The sequence below is a fragment of the Rhinopithecus roxellana genome, chromosome 19, assembly GCF_007565055.1.
Source record: "Rhinopithecus roxellana isolate Shanxi Qingling chromosome 19, ASM756505v1, whole genome shotgun sequence".
NCBI classification, from domain to species: Eukaryota; Metazoa; Chordata; class Mammalia; order Primates; family Cercopithecidae; genus Rhinopithecus; species Rhinopithecus roxellana.
Window position 1 is genome coordinate 69,898,487 of NC_044567.1, and position 19,336 is coordinate 69,917,822.

Here is a 19,336-nt window from a genome sequence, read left to right on the forward strand (position 1 = left end):
GGATGAGGGGATGCTGGGAAGGCCCTAGCCCTACACCCCTACTCTTACCTTAGCTGCCCCCACTTTCCTGGGACCCTGGCTAGCAGGCCTCCCACTGGCCTCTCTCCATCCAGTAGCACCCACCCCCGTTCCCCTTGGGAACCCAGGCATCCTGCCACTTTCTAGTGGAGCAGATGGCCACCCTGGAGGCTCAGGCTTGCTAAATCAGACATTTAAATCCCATAATCCTTGGTGAGAGGCTGCCGAGGGGGGAGGTCGTCCAATCCTAGAAGCAGGGGAGGGAGAGAACCTTGTGCCAGCCATGGCCGGAGGGGAGGAGGGACAGTTGGTTCCTGAGTTATGAATGGAGCCACCCCCCTCCCTTGTTGTCATGCAGCCCGCAGACTGACCCAGTCTCCAGCCTTTGTTCCCCTCCCGGAACCCAGGCCCTGGGCCCCCCCAGCCCACACTCCTTGCAGACTCAGGTTGCTGCTTCCCAGCACCTCCTCACTCACTCCTGCACCTGCTGACCCTGGTAGCCTGCACTGGCATTCACCCCTCAGACACACAGGTGGTAGGAAAGTTTTATTGTAAAATAAGAGATCGATATAAAAATGGGATATAAAAAGGGAGGAGGGGAAGGGTGGGGTGAAAATGCAGACGTGCTTGCAGTATGTAAAAGAGGTTGATCCTTCCCGGCTGGACGTGGTGGCTCACACTTGGAATCCCAGCACTCTAGGAGGCTGAGGCAGGCGGATCTCCTGAGCCCAGGAATTTGAGACCAGCCTGGGCAACATCGTGAGACCCCATCTCTACCAAACATGCAAAAATTGGCTGGCCGTGGTGGCATGAACCTGTGGTCCCAGCTACTCCGGAGGCTGAGGCAGGACTGCTTGAGCTGGGGAGGCAAAGGCTGCAGTAAGCCAAGATCACGCCACTCCACTCCAGCCTGGGCAACAGTGTGAGACCCAGTCTCAAAGAAAAAAAAAAGAAAGAAAATAAATTGACCCTGAGCATAAAACAAGTCTTGGTGGATCCAGATCATCCTAGACAAGAGATGAAATCCTCCAGGGTGTGGGATGGGGTGAGATTTCCTTTTAGGTGCTAAGGTTCACCAACGGGTTCTCAGACAGGGTTTGGCTGGGCCAGCAGAGACTTGGCAACTCCCTCTACCTAACCAGCTGCCCAGCTGTAGAAACTACCAACCCACCGACCAAAAGGGAGAGGGAACAAGCACCCTCAAGGGGGTCAAGTTCTAGACCCCATGTAATAAAAGGTGGTTTCAAGGCCAGACGTACATTATTTCATTAACCCTCACAACGCACTCTGTGAGGTAGGTGCAAATGCCAGCATTTCATAGATATGGGCCTTGAAGTTAGAGGAAATTCAACAGCGAGGGACAGCTTCCCTGGTTAGTATGGTGAAGTGGGGTGCCACCTAGAATGTGGCTGATTGTAAACTAGCCCTTACCTGCAAGAACATTTCTTACATCTCCCAAACATCCCTCACAGTAAAAACCTTAAAATCTAAGCTGGTTATGTCCTACCCCCCATCCTCCTCCCTACAACAAAACACCAGTGCAGGCCAACTTGTTCAGTCAAGCCCTGGGACAAAGTAAATGAAGTCCTGGGTGCTTCTGACGCACACCTATTGGAAGCAAGGTTTTAAAGACCCAAAACTCAAAATGGCAGGGGAGGGAGAGATGGGGGTGGGAGGCTGTCAGTGGGGAACAAGAAGCTGAGAATGTCAGTCTGAGTCAGGCCCCTCTGTCTTGAACATGAGTTTTTTATGGCGGGAGGTAGACTGCCCCTTCTTGGACTTCAGGTGGCTGTAGGAGACAGAAGCAGGGAGGAGAGACAACATCACATGAGCGAGAGGGTCTGTGCCCCTTTTTCCTGACCAATGCGTTGAAGGGCCTAAGGCTGGGACAAGGGGAATTCAAATCGAGATGATGGCCACACCCAGGCAAATATGTTAACTGAGCACCTCAGAGTATTGGCGTGTATCAGACTCATCATCTTCCCTTACCCCATTTTATTTTATTTTATTTTATTTATTTATTTTTTTTGAGACGGAGTCTCGCTCTGTCACCCAGGCTGGAGTGCAGTGGCCGGATCTCAGCTCACTGCAAGCTCCGCCTCCCGGGTTCACGCCATTCTCCTACCTCAGCCTCCCGAGTAACTGGGACTACAGGCGCCCGCCACCTCGCCCGGCTAGTTTTTTTGTATTTTTTAGTAGAGACGGGGTTTCACCGTGTTAGCCAGAATGGTCTCGATCTCCAGACCTCGTGATCCGCCCGTCTCGGCCTCCCAAAGTGCTGGGATTACAGGCTTGAGCCACCGCGCCCGGCCTTATTTTTTTTAGTTTTTTTAGAGACGGAGTTTCACTCTTGTTGCCCAGGCTGGAGTGCAATGGCCGGGTCTTGGCTCACCGCAACCTCTGCCTCCCGGGTTCAAGTGATTCTCCTGCCTCAGCCTCCCGAGTAGCTGGGATTACAGGCATGTGCCACCACGCTTGACTACTTTTGTATTTTTAGTAGAGACGGGGTTTCTCCATGTTGGTCAGGCTGGGCTCAAACTCCAGACCTCAGGTGATCCACCCGCCTCGGCCTCCCAGAGAGGTGGGATTACAGGCGTGAGTCACTGCGCCTGGCCCCCTTACCCCATTTTATATATAAGGAAACTGAGTCTGACGGGGGTCACCTAGTACCTGCCGGTGCATGGCAGGGCTGAGTATATGACCTGAAACTCTGGCTCTACTCAATATTACACAGTTATTAGGCCTCTCCTTGAGACCCTCCAGCTCTGGGCTCGGAGTTGCCGAGAATGGCAAAGAAGTATCCACACATCCACACTCGTACCTGGGTTTGGAGGTTCTGTGGATACACTGAAGCAAGAATGTGGTTATAGGATTCAACTGGAGGAAGACTAAAAAACTGTTTGTGCAGGGCTGGGACCCAGTGAGATGGGGTCAGCTGCCTTTGACCATGAAGGCAGGATGAGAATGGAATCCTATGGCTTTCCAACATAGGAAGGCAGGGGAGTAGGGCCAGGAAGGGGCTGAGATCACTCACCTGGAGTGAGCCCTGCTCCCCGCTGGCTCTTTCCCAGCCTGGGCATCCTTGAGTTCCAAGGCCTCATTCAGTTCTCGGAACATCTCGAAGCGCTCACGCCCACGGATCTGCAGCCAGAGAGGAGGGGGAGAAATAAATATATACACAGTACCTGAGCTAAAAGATGGTTCAACCTACAATTGTTTGACTTTATGATGGTACAAAAGCAACATGCGTTTAGTAGAAACTGTACTTCAAGTATCTGTACAGCTGACTTTTAAAAACTTATTTATTTATTTATTTATTTATTTATTTATTTATTTATTTATTTATTTTTGAGATGGAGTCTTGTTCTGCCGCCCAGGCTGGAGTGCAATGATGCAACCTCAGCTCATTGCAATCTCCGTCTCCTGGGTTCAAGGGATTCTTGTACCTCAGCCTCCCGAGTAGCTGGGACTACAGGTGTGTGCCACCACACCTGGCTAATTTTTGTGTTTTTAGTAGACGGGGCTTCACCATGTTAGCCAGGCTGGTTTCCAACTCCTGATGTCAGGTGATCCACCCACTTCCGCCTCCCAAAGTGGTGGGATTACAGATGGGAGCCACCGTGCCCGGCCCTCTTTTAGATTTTAGAGACGATATCTTGCTATGTTGTTCAGGCTGGACTCAAACTCTTGGGCTCAAGTGATCCTCCTGCCTTAGCGTCTCAAGTAACTGGGACTAGAGGTGCAAGCAACTGTGCCTCGTTTCTTTTCTTTTTTTTTTTTTTGAGACGGAGTCTCACTCTATTGCCTAGGCTGGAGTGCAGTGGAGCCATCTCAGCTCACTGCTACCTCCGCCTCCTGGTTCAAGCGATTCTCCTGCCTCAGCCTCTCAAGTAGCTGAGATTACAGGCACCCACCATCATGCCTGGTTAATTTTTGTATTTTAGTAGAGATGGGGTTTCACCATGTGGGCCAGACTAGTCTCGATCTCCTGACCTCGTGATCCACCCGCCTCAGCCTCCCAAAGTGCTAGGATTACAGTTGTGAGCCACCGTGCCTGGCCTTTTCTTTTCCTGAGTCTCGCTCTGCACCCAGGCTGTGCCCAGCCTGACTGTGCCTCCTTTCATGCAACCATGCTGTTTCCCACTTTCAGTAACAATATTCAATAAATCATATGAGATATACAATACTACTATAAAATAGGCTTTGTGTTAGATGACTTTGCCCAACTGTAGGGTAACTTAAATGTTCTGAACACGTTTCAACTAAGCTAGGGCTGAGTGTGGTAGCTCGTGCCTGTAATCCCAGTACTTGGGGAGGCTGAGGTGGAAGGATTCATTGAGCCCAGGGGTTTGATACCAGCATGGGCAACATAGCAAGACCTTGACTTCACAGAAAATAAAAAATTAGCCGGGTGTCATGGCATGTGCCTGTAGTCCTAGCTACTTGGGAGGCTGAAATCACCAGAGCCCGGGGAGGTCAAGGCTGCAGTGAGTTGAGATCGTGCCACTGCACTCTAGCCTGAGTGAGAGAGAGAGACTCTGCCTTAAAATAAATAAATAAATAAATAAATAAATAATAAAAATTAGCTGGGTATGGTGGCTCACACCTGTAATCCCAGCACTTTGGGAGGCCAAGGCGGGCGGATCACAGGGTCAGGAGTTTGAGACCAGCCTGGCCAACATGGTGAAACCCCATCTCTACTAAAAATACAAAAATTAGCCGGGTGTGGTGGCAGGCACTTGTAGTCCCAGCTACTCAGTAGGCTGAGGCACGAGAATCGCTTGAACCCGGGAGGCAGAGGTTGCAGTGAGCCGAGATTGTGCCACTGCACTCCAGCCTGGGTGACAGAGCGAGACTCCATCTCAAAAAATAAAATAAAATAAAATAAAATAAAAAATAAAACTTAGGCAGGCATGGTGGTGTGGGCCTGTAGTTCCAGCAACTTGGGAGGCTAAGCTGTGAGGATGGATGGAGCCTGGGAGGTGGAGGCTACAGGGAGCTGTGACTGCACTACTGCACTCTATCCAGTCTGGGTGACAGAGCAAGACCTTGTCTCAAAAAAGTAGGCTAGAGACCAGCCTGGGCACTACAGTGAGACCCTATCTCTACAAAAAATTTAAAAAATTAGCTGGGTGTGGTGGTGTACGCCTGTGGTCCTAGCTACTGGGGAGGCAGAGGTGGCGGGATTGCTTGAGCCCAGGAGTTCGAGGGTATAATGAGCTATGATCACATCACTGTAATCCAGCCTGGCCAACAGCAAGATGCTGTCTCCATTAAAAATAAAGTAAAAGTAGACTAAAAAAAGCAGGCCGGGTGCGGTGGCTCACACCTGTAATCCCAGCACTTTGGGAGGCCAAGGCGGGTGGATCACAAGGTCAGGAGTTCGAGACCAGCCTGGCCAACATGGTGAAACCTCATCTCTACTAAAAAAACCAAAAACCAAAAAAACCCCCAAAAATCAGCTGGGCGTGGTGGCGGGTGCCTGTAATCCCAGCTACTCAGTAGGCTGAGGCAGGAGAATCGCTTGAACCCGGGAGGCAGAAGTTGCAGTGAGCTGAGATCCCGCCACTGCACTCCAGCCTGGGTGACAGAGTGAGACTTCGTCTCAAAAAAAAAAAAAAAAAAAAAAAAAAAAAAAATGTAGGCTAGGCTAAGCTGTGATATTCCTTAGATTAGGTGTATTAAATCCATTTTCAACTTACAATATTTTCAACTTACGACGAGTTTATCAGGAAGTAACACCATCGTAAGTCAAGTAGCATCTGTATCAGGCAAAGTCATAGAACCATTTTCATGCTCTCTTTAACAATTTTCTTTTTGAAAGGTGGTCTGGTCCTTTAAAATATACATTATGGTGTAAGTTGGTGTTCTGAAGTTAGTTAGGTACAACCAGGAGCCATTGTCTTTGAGGCATCACTGCCCCCTGATGGCAAATGCCCCAATTGCAGGTAAAGCAGTTAAGAAGAAAATGGCATTTTGAGTGTTAGACTAGAAACTTTCCACTTGATAAGAGGTCCCAAGACTTTAGTACCTGAAGGGTGAAATATTCTCCATCCAGTGGTTTCTTCTTTGGCTGCGGAGAGGAGCTGGTGTTGTTGGGCAGTGCTAGGAAAGAGGCAAGGAAAGGTGATAAAAGTGAATCTGGGGCATAACTGCACCCTTGGTCTCCTCCACCGCTTCTTGTCCTGCTTGCTTACCTCGCTTAGTGCTCCCAGGGGGCAGCTCGTGGCAAGGCTCCCCTTTCTTGCGGTAATTCTCTTCCTCTGTGCGCCGGTCTCTCCCAGGACAGGCACAAACTCGCACCTCAAAGCTGTTCCGTCCCAGTAGATTACCACTACTCAGGATAGGAAGAGAGAAGCAGGAGGCAGTAAGGAAATCACGTCCTACCTGTCCCGTTTAAAAAAACAGGCTCCATCTACTCCCAACCACTCTCGTCCTTTCTGGAGCCTAAGCTCCAGCTCTAGGGAGGTGGAAGAGAAGTCACAGGTAACGTGTCCCAAAGCCAGAGAAAAGAAAACCGAGTGGGAGCAGTAAGGAGATTCCCCACTGGGGATGTGATGCGAGGTGGATGGGTAGTAGTATGGAAGAAATCAGTAAGAGGTGGGCCCAGCGGTCAGAGGCAAGCAGAGGCTGGGGCACAGCAGGCCAGTGTGCAGGGCGGCACGTGGCTCCTGACCTGGAGTCTTCCAGTGTGATGATGGTGAGAATGGGCCTCCGATTCATGCCGCCCATGCAGGAACTGTTACACATGTAGTTGTAGTGGATGGTGGTACAGTCAGAGCCAACCTAGGAGAGAACATAGGCCCAAGATGAGGCCAGTGGACCTTGGGGAGACCTGTGGCAAGCAGGGGAGGCCTTTTTTTTTTTTTGAGGCAGAGTCTCGCTGCATTGCCCAGGCTGGAGTGTAGTGGCACGATCTCAGCTCACTACAAGCTCCGCCTCCCGGGTTCACACCATTCTCCTGCCTCAGCCTCCCAAGTAGCTGGGACTATAGACACCCGCCACCATGCCTGGCTAATTTTTTTTTTTTTGTATTTTTTAGTAGAGACGGGGTTTCACCGTGTTAGCCAGGATGGTCTCGATCTCCTGAGTTCGTGATCCGCCCGCCTCGGCCTCCCAGAGTGCTGGGATTACAGGCACGAACCACCGCGCCCGGCCGAGCAGGGGAGGCCCTTAGCCTCTGTGAGCTTCAGTCTTTTCAGCTGTGCAATGGGTAAACCCATTTACTCTGCACATCTCATGGGGTTATGGGGAGGTCAAATAAGCAGCAGGAGAAAGCCCCCTACAGCTCACCCGGAGGGCCACTGACAACCGCCCTTACCCCCCTCCTCCCAGAGACCCCAGTTGCAAACCAGACCTCAGGCGGCTCATAGGGCACCACCACACTATGTCGAAAAGTGTTTCTGTCATCCGAATACTCCACACGCAAATTTCCTTCCACTCGGATAAGATGCTGAGGAGGGGCCAGTCCTAAGAGCAAAGAGTGAGGAATCAGAGGTCTGGGGACCCTGGGCAACCAGCCCTGTCATCTTCTCCAGCCCCAGCTGCTCACCATCGCTGTCTGAGCAGCGCTCATGGTGGGGGCAGCGCCTCACGACCTCCGTCATGTGCTGTGACTGCTTGTAGATGGCCATGGCACGAACGCGGCTGCCGGGCGGGGGTGTGGAATCAACCCACAGCTGCACAGGACAGGTCTTGGCCAGCTGGCAAAACATCTTGTTGAGGTCAGGGGAGTACTGTAGGAAGAGGAAGGAGACAGAGTTGAAAGTCAGGGCACAAGTGAACAAATACAGCAACCGGAAGAGGGCAGCAAAGAAACAAATATGCGTAAGCACCTCCTGCAACCCACTAGGGAGCTAGAGAGAGTTGGCGTCTACACCTCAGGAGCTTTTCTTTTTTTTTTTTTTGAGATAGGATCTTGCTCTGTCACCCAGGTTGGAGCACAGTGGCATGATCATGGCTCACTGCAGCCTCCATCTCCTAGGTTCAAGTGATCTTCCCACCTCAGCCTCCTGAGTGGCTGGGACTATAGGTATGCACCACCATGCCTGGCTAATTTTTTGTATTTTTTTGTAGAGACGAGGTTTCACTATGTTACCCACGCTGGTCTTGAACTCCTGGGCTCAGGTGATCTGCCCACCTTGGCCTCTTTCTGAGAGTGCTGGGCTTGCAGGCGTGAGCCACCAAGCCTGGTCAGAAGCTTATTTTCAAAAGCCACGGAATAAACGTGGGTGAAGAAAAAGAAAAGTTCTGCATCCCCAGGAGAGATGCTGAGGGTGTGATGGGATGGATAAAAGCCCCAATTCAAGGGGCAATATTCAACTTTGGGACAGGGGTCAGAGATCACAGGTTAAGTGGGTAAACTATAAAAAAACACTGACAGGAAGCAAAAGGGTGAAGAGGAATCCCAAAGTTCCAAACAGAAGAAATGCAGGGGTATATGGCCAGGCATTGAAGTCTCATGGAAGCCAGCCCCTCAGGGCCACTGACCGTGCAAGTCACAGACTTGGCTGTTCCAGAATGCAGGAAGCCCAGACGGAAACCATAGCTGCCATGGTAGGTTTTCTGGGAAGGGACAGAGGATGACAGGGGCCAGGAGGGGGCTGGTGCAGGGGCTGCCGGTGTAGGAGCTGCTGGTGTGGGGGCCATGGGGGGAGCAGCCTCTGACATTCTGGGAGCTTCATCTGGACCTGGGTCTTCAGTTAACCATTGTGCAAGATCGTCCGGAGACAGCATCAAGTCATCCACCGCTTGGGACGGCAAGGGGGACTGTAGACGGGTGAAAGGAGTAGTCAGAGGACCAGGTCCCCAGCCCCCCAGCCCCCCAGCCCGCCAGGTCCCCAGCCCAACCCTTGTCCTTACCAGAACGTTGTTTTCAGGAAGTCTGCAAGACAAGAACAGAAAGTCAGTCCCACGGATTTTTTGCTTCCCACAGGCCTCTGCTAGGGGGCTGGGGTTGGGGTGGGGACGGTGGGTCTGGCCTTCCCATGGATCTACTCACAGTTTCCAAAGGTCTGAAAATGTTTCCTGACTCAGAGGGGGCTCGATGCTAGGATCTGACTGTGGCTCCTCCATGGCAGTGACCCGCAAGGCAGTCTGGCTGCTGCAAGGGGAAAAGTGGGGATCCAGCATGAGACACTTCCAACCCTGGGTCACCTGGGCCTGCGGAGAAGGAACCTTCCCTCAACACCATGCCAGGGTCTGAGGCAGCATAGCTTCCTGCGGAGTAGGAAAAGAATGGCTGCTTCACATCCTGTCTTCCAATCTTTCACCGCAACCCAAGCACTCCTGCCCCACCCCTACCAGCCATGCACTTCTTTGAGGAAAAGATAATCATGAGAGGGACTTCCAACCTTCCCACCATGAAATCTCCAAGACTTCCTAAATGTGCACCCTATTCCCAACTCCCTTCCTGTTATTTATTTATTTTTTGAGATGGAGTCTCACTTTGTCACCTAGGCGGGAGTGCAATGGCACGATCTCAGCTCCCTGCAACCTCTACCTTCCGGGTTCAAGCCATTCTCCTGCCTCAGTCTCCCGAGTAGCTGGGATTACAGGCAAGTGCCACCACACCCAGCTAACTTTTGTATTTTTAGTAGAGACAGGGCTTCGCCATGTTGGCCAGGCTGGTCTCGAACTCCTGACCTCAGGTGATCCACCCGCGTCGGCCTCCTAAAGTGCCAGGATTACAGGCGTGAGCTACCGTGCCCCGCACCCACTTCCTGTTAACAAGGATGCAGTCGTTCTCAGCCTGCAATCTCTGTATGGGGAAAGATATCCCCTTGGCCCCCACCCTTCCCCACCTGATACATGGTTCCACTTCTTTGATTCCTTTCACTGCAAAGCTTCTGGAAGAACAACTGTCTCACCATTCACCTGCCCATTCTCTTGGGACACTCTTCAGCCCTGCCTTTACAAACCCCTCACGAATGGCCCTTCTCGGCTTCTTTAATCTCATCTCTTACCAACCACTCCCTCTTCCCCAAAAGCTCTAGCTAGACCGGCTGCCCTTCTCTGCTAATCAACTGGTGGTCCTGGCCAGCCGTAACACAGGGGTAGGCTCCTTCCCACGCAGACTTCAAGTCATCTTATTTTAATTCACATCACCTTATTTGCATTCTCATAGCACTTACATTGTCTAATACTTTTTCTTATTTATTTCATCTGTTTCCTCTAATAGCCTATACACTTCCTAAGGGCAGGGCAGTGATCTATTGTTGTCTTGCTGACCAAAGTATTAGATCACAATGCCTTGCACCTGCTTGGGCTCAATAAATGTGAGTAACACACAAGCCTGTTATATGAGAGGTCAAGGGAGCAAGAAGGAGCAAGGGGCAGCCCCTGTGTGGACCAGCATCTTGCACGAAGTTATGCAACTATCATCTCACCTTCTCCCTGACAAGCTTTCAAAGGCTTTGCCATGTTCTTTCTTTCTTTCTTTCTTTTTTTTTTTTTGAGACAGAGTTTCACTCTTTTCACCCAGGCTGCAGTGGTGCAATCTAGGCTCACTGCAACCTCTGCCTTCTGGTTTCAAGCGATTCTCCTGCCTCAGCCTACTGAGTAGCTGGGATTACAGGCGCCTGCCACCACGCCTGGCTAATTTTTTTGTATTTTTATTAGAGATAGGGTTTCACCATGTTGGCCCGGCTGGTGTCGAACTCCTGACCTTGTGATCCACCTGCCTCGGCCTCCCAAAGCGCTAGGATTACAGGTGTGAGCCACCGTGCCCGGCCCGCCATGTTCTTTCTTTCTTTTTTTTTTTTTTTGAGGCAGGGTCTTGCTTTGTTGCCCAGGCTATGATGCAGTAGTGCAATCATGGCTTACTCTACAGCCTCGGACTCCTGGGCTCGGTGATTCTCCTGCCTCAGCCTTCTAAGTAGCTGGGACCACAGAGGACTGCCTGGCTAATTTTTTAGTTTTTTTTCTTTCTTTTTCTTTTTTGGAGATGGAGTCTCGCTCTGTTGCCCACGCTGGAGTGCAGTGGTACGATCTCGACTCACTGCAACCTCCACCTCCCGGGTTCAAGCGATCCTCTTGCCTCAGCTTCCTGAGTAGCTGGGATTACAGGCGCCCACCACTGCGCCCGACTAATTTTTTGTATTTTTAGCAGAGATGGGGTTTTGCCGTGTTGGCCAGGCTGGTTTCGAACTCCTGACCTCAGGTGATCCTCCCGCCTCCGCCTCCCAAAGTGCTGGGATTACAGGCGTGAGCCACCGCGCCCAGCCAATTTTTGAGTTTTTTTGTAGAGGCAGGGTTTCCCTATGTTGCCCAGGCAGGATGCTCTCTTTCTTTCTTTTTTAGTTTAGTTTTTTTTTTTTCCTTCAGGGATGCTCTCTTTATGTCAAATTTGTCATCAGATTTGCTAAGAAACATGCCCACTGAAAGTGTTCATTACACTTTTCTGTTTATTTATTTATTTATTTACTTATTTTGAGACGGAGTTTCGCTCTTGTTGCCTAGGCTAGAGTGCACCAGCGTGATCTCAGCTAACTGCAACCTCCGCCTCCCGGGTTCAAGTGATTCTCCTGCCTCAGTCTCCCTAGTAGCTGGGATTACAGGCATGTGCCACCACGCCCGGCTAATTTTGTGTTTTTAGTAGAGACGGGGTTTCTCCATATTGGTCAGGTTGGTCTCGAACTCCTGACCTTACGTGATCTGCCCGCCTCAGCCTCCCAAAGTGCTGGGATTATAGGCATGAGCCACCGCGCCCAGCCTACTTTCCTGATTTTTTGCAGTGACAAAACATCCCCCTACCAAAGAGCTCCCTTAATGCCAGGCTGTTTCTTTTTTTATTTTATTTTATTTTATTTTTGAGACAGAGTCTCAGCTCTTGTTGCCCAGGCTAGAGTGCAGTGGCACGATCTCTTCTCACCGCAACCTCTGCCTCCCGGATTCAAATGATTCTCCTGAGTAGCTGGGATTACAGGCCACCATGCCTGGCTAATTTTGTATTTTTAGTAGAGACAGGGTTTCACCATGTTGGTCAGGCTGGTCTTGAACTCCCGACCTCAGGTGATCTGCCTGCCTCAGCCCCCTAAAGTGCTGGGATTACAGGCATGAACCACCAAGCATGGCCTAGTACCCTGTGTATTATGGGAAATGTAAAGAGCTGAGGAAAGTGCTAGACACACAGTAAGAGCTCAATAAAGGTTAGCTGTTTCTGCAGTTGTTCTATATTATTATTCTAGAGAGAACTGTGTGATTGTTAGTGTGGATCTGTGGTACTGCCCCCATGCCCACTCCGTTAATGCAAGTCCACCTCCTTCAGGTCAGGAGTCAACAGGTCAGGAGGTGCTGTCCTGAAATGGGGGGGCCAAAGTCTCAATTCCACTTGGAGGGACACATTTCCACACACAGGAGGTCTCTCTGTCTTCACCTCTCAAGTCTTCAGTAGCAACAAAAATCTCAGTGTTTTTCAGAGCAGGGCCTTTCCAGGGGTACCAGCATCAGAGGGCCAGGATACAAATGTGCCAAGCTGAACTAGGTCTTCCAAACGGCCAGGGAGCCAAAAGAAATGCAGGTACCCTTGACTGGGTGGGAAGGCAATGAGCTCAACTGAGACTCCAAACAGGGGCAGGCCTGACCAGAATCGTTCCAGTGGCTGCTGGTATCAGCCCTGAAGGCCTATATGCCTGGTGATTCCCTAAACAACATAGTACTACAAGTACTTACATACACACTTGTATGTCCATTAGCATTTTCATTGTATGGGGGTAATGTAAGTAACCTAGAGATAGTTCAAACTATATGGGAGGATATGTGTAGGTTAAATGCAAATACTATGCCACCTCATATATGGGACTTAGACATCTGCGGGTTTGGTGTGTGAGGCGTCCCAGAACCAAGCCCCTACAGATAGAGGAATAACTATATTGCCCTGTAACCTGCAACCTTGCTATATTTATTTATTAGTTTTGGTAGCTTTTTATGGATTTTCCATTAGGGCTTTTTCTTTTGAGATGGAATTTCACTCTTTTTTTTTTTTTTTTTTTTTTTTTATTTTGAGACAGAGTCTCACTCTGTTGCCTGGCCTGGAGTGCAATGGCATGATCTCGGCTCACTACAACCTCCACTTCCCAGGTTCAAGCAATTCTCCTGCCTCAGCCTTCTGAGTACCTGGGATTAGAGGTGCCTGTCACCACGCCTGGCTAATGTTTTGTATTTTTATTAGAGACGGGGTTTCACCATGTTGGCCAGGCTGGTCCAGGTGAGCCACTTGCCTCAGCCTCTTAAAGTGCTAGGATTACACGCATGAGCCACCACGCCAGGCCCCATAAGGATGTGTATGTATAGAATCATACTGGCTGTGAATATAAGTTTTATTTCTTCCTTTCTAATCATTATTTCTTTTTTCTTTCCTTTTTTTTTCTTTGAGATGGAGTTTTGCTCTTGTTGCCCAGGCTGGAGTGCAATGAGATGATCTCAGCTCACTGCAACCTCTGCCTCTTGGGTTCAAGTTATTTTCCTGCCTCAGCCTCCCGAGTAGCTGGGACTACAGGCGCCCGCCACCACGCCTGGCTAATTTTTTTTTGTATTTTCAGTAGAGACGGGTTTTCAGCATGTTAGCCAGGATGGTCTCGATCTCCTGACCTTGTGATCTGCCTGCCTTAGCCTCCCAAAGTGTTGGGATTACAGGCATGAGGCACCGCGCCCCGGCAGCATTGAGTTTTCTACCATTATGTATGCTGCTAGTGGAACTCTGATTGTGGATGCCCTGTTATCAAACTAGGTGTTTCCTTTCCCTAGTTTGCTAGGAGGTTGGTTTGTTTGTAATTATGCTTATGTGTTGAATATCCTTAACTGCTTTTGCTGCATCTGTTGAAATGATCATAGGGTTATGTTTCAATTTGCTAATGTGGTGAATTACACAGACTGATGTTTTCCCCCCAGTAAAGACCAGTCTGGCTATGTTGCTCAGGCTGGTCTTGAAATCCTGGACTCAAGAGACCTTCCTGCCTCAGCCTCCCAAAGTGTTGGGATTATAGGCCTGAGCTACTGCACCAGGCCGATTTTTGAATGTTAAATCAACTATAATCCTGAGATAAACCTTGTTTGGTTAGAATGTATTTATGCTTTTACTTTTTCTTTTTTTGAGATGGAGTCTCACTCTGTGGCCCAGGCTGGAGTGCAATGGTGTGATCCCAGCTGACTGCAACCTCCGCCTCCTGGGTTCAAGTGATTCTCCTGCCTCAGATTCCCAAGCAGCTGGGATTACACGTGCCCACCACCATGCCCAGCTAATTTTTTTTTTTGAGACAAAGTCTTGCTCTGTCACCCAGACTGGAGTGCAGTGGCACGAGCTTGGCTCACTGCAACCTCCGTCTCCCGGGTTCAAGCAATTCTGCTTCAGCCTCCTGAGTAGCTGGGATTACAGGCAGGTGCCACCACACCGGCTAATTTTTGTTTTTTTTTGTTTTTTTTTTTTTTTGAGACGGAGTCTTGCTCTGCCGCCCAGGCTGGAGTGCAGTGGCCGGCTCTCAGCTCACTACAAGCTCCGCCTCCCGTGTTCACGCCATTCTCCTGTCTCAGCCTCCCGAGTAGCTGGGACTACAGGCGCCCGCCTCGTCGCCCGGCTAGTTTTTTGTATTTTTTAGTAGAGACGGGGTTTCACCGTATTAGCCAGGATGGTCTCGATCTCCTGACCTCATGATCCGCCCATCTCGGCCTCCCAAAGTGCTGGGATTACAGGCTTGAGCCACCGCGCCCGGCCTTAATTTTTGTATTTTTAGTAGACACGGGGTTTCACCTTGTTTGTCAGGCTTGTCTCAAACTCCTGACCTCGTGATCTGCCCACCTCAGCCTCCCAAAGTGCTGGGATTACAGACATGAGCCACCGTGCCCAGCCTAATTTTTGTATTTTTATTAAAAACAGGGTTTCACCATGTTGGTCAGGCTGGTCACAAACTCCTGACCTCCCAAAGTACTGGGATTACAGGCGTGAGTCACTGCGCCTGGCCTATTTATCCTTTTTTCTATATTACCAGGTTTGGTTTGCTAAAATTTGTTAGCTTTTGCATGTATATGCTAACAGGAATATTGGTCTAAATTTTCTTTTCTTGCAATGTCCTCGTTTGGTTTGGGTACCAGGATTATGTTGGCTTCAAAAACAAGTTGGGAAATGTTCCTCTATTTTCTTTTTCTTTTTTTTCTGAGATAAGGTATCACTCTGTTGCCCAGGCTGGAGTACAGTGGTGCAATCTCAGCTCACTGCAACCTCCGCTTCCCAGGTTCAAGTGATTCTTGTGCCTCAGCCTCCTGAGTAACTGGATTACAGGTATGTGCCACCACGCCTAGCTAAGTTTTGTATTTTTTCTTTTGAGATGGAGTCTTGCTCAGTTGCCCAGGCTGGAGTGCAGTGGCCGGATCTCAGCTCACTGCAAGTTCCGCCTCCCGGGTTTACGCCATTCTCCTGCCTCAGCCTCCCGAGTAGCTGGGACTACAGGCGCCCGCCACCTCGCCTGGCTAGTTTTTTGTATTTTTTAGTAGAGACAGGGTTTCATTGTGTTAGCCAGGATGGTCTCGATCTCCTGACCTCGTGATCCGCCCGTCTCGGCCTCCCAAAGTGCTGGGATTACAGGTTTGAGCCACTGCGCCCGGCCTAATTTTTGTATTTTTAGTAGAGATGGGGTTTCGACATGTTGGCCAGGCTGGTCTTGAACTCCCGACCTCAAGTGATTCCTGTCTCGGCGTACCAAAGTGCTGGGATTACAGGTATGAGTCACTGCGCCCAGTCTGTTCCTCTATTTTCTGAAGAGTTTTTGTAAGATGGGTACTGTTTCTTCCTCAAACGTTTAAAGAGAGCAAAGAACAGAGGAGATAAATAGAAAATAGCACTAAGAAGTCAGGCATGGTGGCTCACACCTGTAATCCCAGCACTTTGGGAGGCTGAGATGGGATGAAAGCTTGAGGCCAGCAGTTTGAGACCAGCCTGGGCAACATAGTGAGATCCTGTCAATACAAAAAAATAAAACAGTTAGCTGGGTATGCTGGAGTAGTCCCAGCTACTTGTGAGGCTGAGGCTAGAGAGTGCTTGAGCCTAGGGGTTCAAGGCTGCAGTGAGCCTTGATTGTGCCATTGTACTCTAGCTCGGGCAACAGTGTGAGTCCCTGTCTCAAAAATTAAAAAAGAAAAAAAGAAAATAGCACTAAAATGGTAGCCCCATACTCCAACTGTACAATAATTAAAGTTAAAAGCATTCAGTAGAGAAAAGAAGCCTATTTCAACAAGTGGAGACAGAATAACTGGATTTCCATAGAGGAAACATACCAGAGACTGACTTCTACACCTCACACCATAAACAATTCATTTTAAGAATTAATTAATGGCTCAAGGACGTTAGTGTAAAACTTACAACCATAAAGGTCCTAAAAGAAAATATAAGATAATATCTTTATGACTCTGGGGTAAAAAAAAAAAAAAGATGTCCTAAACAGGACAAGGCAAATACTGAACCTAAAAAAGATAAATCCACTCCTCTTAAGATACTGTAAACTCTGTAAAGCAAACAAATAGGCAAGCAACAGATCAGAAGAAAACATTCAGGATACATGTATCTGATAAAGGACTTGTATCCAGAATGTATAAAGCAGTCCCACAACTGAACCATAAAAACAAACAAAAGACCAAAATAACAGGCAAGACTTGAAGAGCTACTTTACAAACAAAATACGAATGGCCAATAGGCACATGAAAAGATGCTGAACATCCTTAGTCAACAGAGAACTGTAAATTACAACCACAAGGATATACTACATTAGAAAGACTGACAATACCCAATGTCCGGAAGGCTGTGGCACAACCATAGTAACTCCCATACCTTGCTAGTTGGAGTGTAAAATGGTACAACCACTCTGGAAAACTCAGAGCTTCTGATAAAGTTCAAAATACATCTACTTTTTATTTCCAAACTTGCAATTCCCCTCCTAAGTACTTCTCCAAGAAACACGAAAACATATGATCACAAAAACAATTCTACAAGAATGTTTATAGCAGCTTTATTTCATAACCCCAAATGGAAACAACTCAAAAGGCCATCAGAAAAACGGATATACAATCGATGGGCTATACTAAATGAAAAGGAGAAAATACTGATATATACAACTACATGAACGAATGTCAGACAGTACACTGAAGGACAGAAGCCGACAAAAAGGAGCACATAATGTATGATTTTTTTTTTTTTTTTTTTTTTTTTTTTTTTTTTGAGACAGAGTTTCGTTCTTGTCGCCCAGGCTGGAGTGCAGTGGCACGATCTTGGCTTACTGCAACTTCTGCCTCCAGGGTTCAAGCGATTCTCCTGCCTCAGCCTCCCGAATAGCTGGGATTACAGGCGCCCACCACGCCCAGCTAATTTTTGTATTTTTTAGTAGAGACGGGGCTTCACCATGTTGGCCAGGCTGGTCTGGAACTCCTATCCTCAAGTAATCCGCCCGCCTCAGCCTCCCAAAGTGCAGGCGTGAGCCACCGCGCCCAGCCTGATTCCATTTTATATGAAGTTCTCCAACAGGCAAAATGGTTATGGAGATCAAAATAAAGGTGGGGTCGGGAATCGACTGGGAAGAGGGGGCGATGAAACGCTTCTGGGACGATGAAATGGGTCTCTGACTTGGTAGGCATCACGCAGTGGTTAGGGCCAAAACTCATCTTCCCGTGCACTTGGTCTGTGCACTGCTCTGTGTGTGAATGCCACCTCGATTTAGGAAAAAGATGACGTAAGTACGGCACAAAGTGCCCGGTACGCGGCAGGTGCATGGGGAGAAACTGCGGAATGAAACAACCGCGAGCTAAGGGATGGGGAAGCGGCAGAAATGAATTCCAGTTCCGCCTCCCACCGGGAAGAACCGGCTCGGGCCGGAGGGCTGCACGGAGGACCACACGGACGCCTGCGGGCCCGCCCCTTCCGCTTCACGACGTTCGGCCTGCGTCTGGAACTGGAATGGCCTAGCCCAAAGCCAGATAACAGGTAGATTGTTTTTCCGACAAATTATCAAACGACCCATTATTGCACTCTTTCAAAATTTGAATCTCAGACGTACCCATTCTTTTTTTTTTTTTCCTCCGGAAAGATGAGATGTACTCATTCTTGAAAATACCCCCGGGCTTGCCTTCTGCACACTTCTTTCCCTCCCTGTCTCACGCCATGGTAGCGTCCGCCTAGGTTGCAGGCGACCCGCGGGGTGGGGCACACCATTCAAAGAAGGGGAGGGATTGAGGTTTGCATCAAAACAAATACCCCTGCCTTTGCAAAGGCCATAACCAAGTAATCCAAAAAAAAAAAAAGTGCGGGCGGAGAATAGCAGCCTCCCTCTGCTAAGTAAAAGGAACCGGCCTAAAGGACATTTTCTCTCTCTCTCCTCCCCTCTCATCGGGTGAATAGTGAGCTGCTCCGGCAAAAAGAAACCGGAAATGCTGCTGCAAGAGGCAGAAATGTAAATGTGGAGCCAAACAATAACAGGGCTGCCGGCCCTCTCAGATTGAGATGGTCCTCCTCGGCCTGGCGGGCAAACCCCTCGTTTAGCACTTCTCACTTCCACGACTGACAGCCTTCAATTGGATTTTCTCCATCTAGCGGAGCCAAGGGCTGGCTGGAAAGATCGCTCCAGGAAGGACAAAGGTCCGGAAGTTGTGGGACCTTAGCAGCTTGGGCTTCCCGGATCACCTCCAAATGATCATTTCGGAATGGAGCCCGAGGTTTCACTAGAATGCCATGGGCTCTAAAATATACAGCCATGAGTTCTCAATGTTTCGAGATCCAAAAGTTTCAGATCTCAACGCTTTGTGCATCTTTTATTTCAGGGATTCTCTACGCCTAGCACCGGGTAGATGTGCAAAGAAGTACCCTTTAGGCCGGCTCAAGGTTCCCTAAAGCTCCACTCCTCTGCCTAGGCGTTCAACTTTGAGTTCGGATGGTCCTAACATCCCCACCATTTACACCCAGGTCTCCCAACAATGCAACTCCTATGTTGATCCCTCTAGCCAAGCTTCCATCCCACTCACCCCCAAACTCGCTAAGTCCCCACTGCCCCACCCCCAGCCCCAGCGATTCTCCCGAGTTGAAAATACACGGAGTCGATAGCCCGTGACTCAGAGAGGACTCATCAAGTTCAGTCAGGAGCTTACCCAGTCCTCAGGGAAGCGTGTCACCGTCTTGGAAAGCACGCTCCCAGCCCGGACGCCAAGTGTCCCCGGAGCCCCGCAGCTACCTGCTGCCTGGAGGGTGGCTCTAGACTTTTGAGAAGCTCAAAACTTTTAGCGCCAGTCGAGCACATGGGAGGGGAAAACCCCAATCCCATCAACCCCTGCGAGGCTCCTGGCACAA

General features: G+C 49.4%; 1 protein-coding gene across 1 annotated transcript; it reads right to left on the bottom strand.

The window, feature by feature from the left end:
• Positions 1-551: 551 nt before the first annotated feature.
• Positions 552-19,311, bottom strand: TP53 (tumor protein p53). The gene is made up of 11 exons (XM_010362387.1): positions 19,138-19,311; positions 9,020-9,121; positions 8,881-8,902; positions 8,509-8,787; positions 7,571-7,754; positions 7,376-7,488; positions 6,695-6,804; positions 6,216-6,352; positions 6,050-6,123; positions 3,053-3,159; positions 552-1,807 (listed from the first exon to the last, which is right to left on the bottom strand). The coding sequence occupies exons 2-11, from the start codon at positions 9,091-9,093 to the stop codon at positions 1,726-1,728; spliced, it is 1,182 nt and encodes a 393-aa protein (XP_010360689.1). The 5' UTR covers positions 9,094-9,121; positions 19,138-19,311; the 3' UTR covers positions 552-1,725.
• Positions 19,312-19,336: the final 25 nt, after the last annotated feature.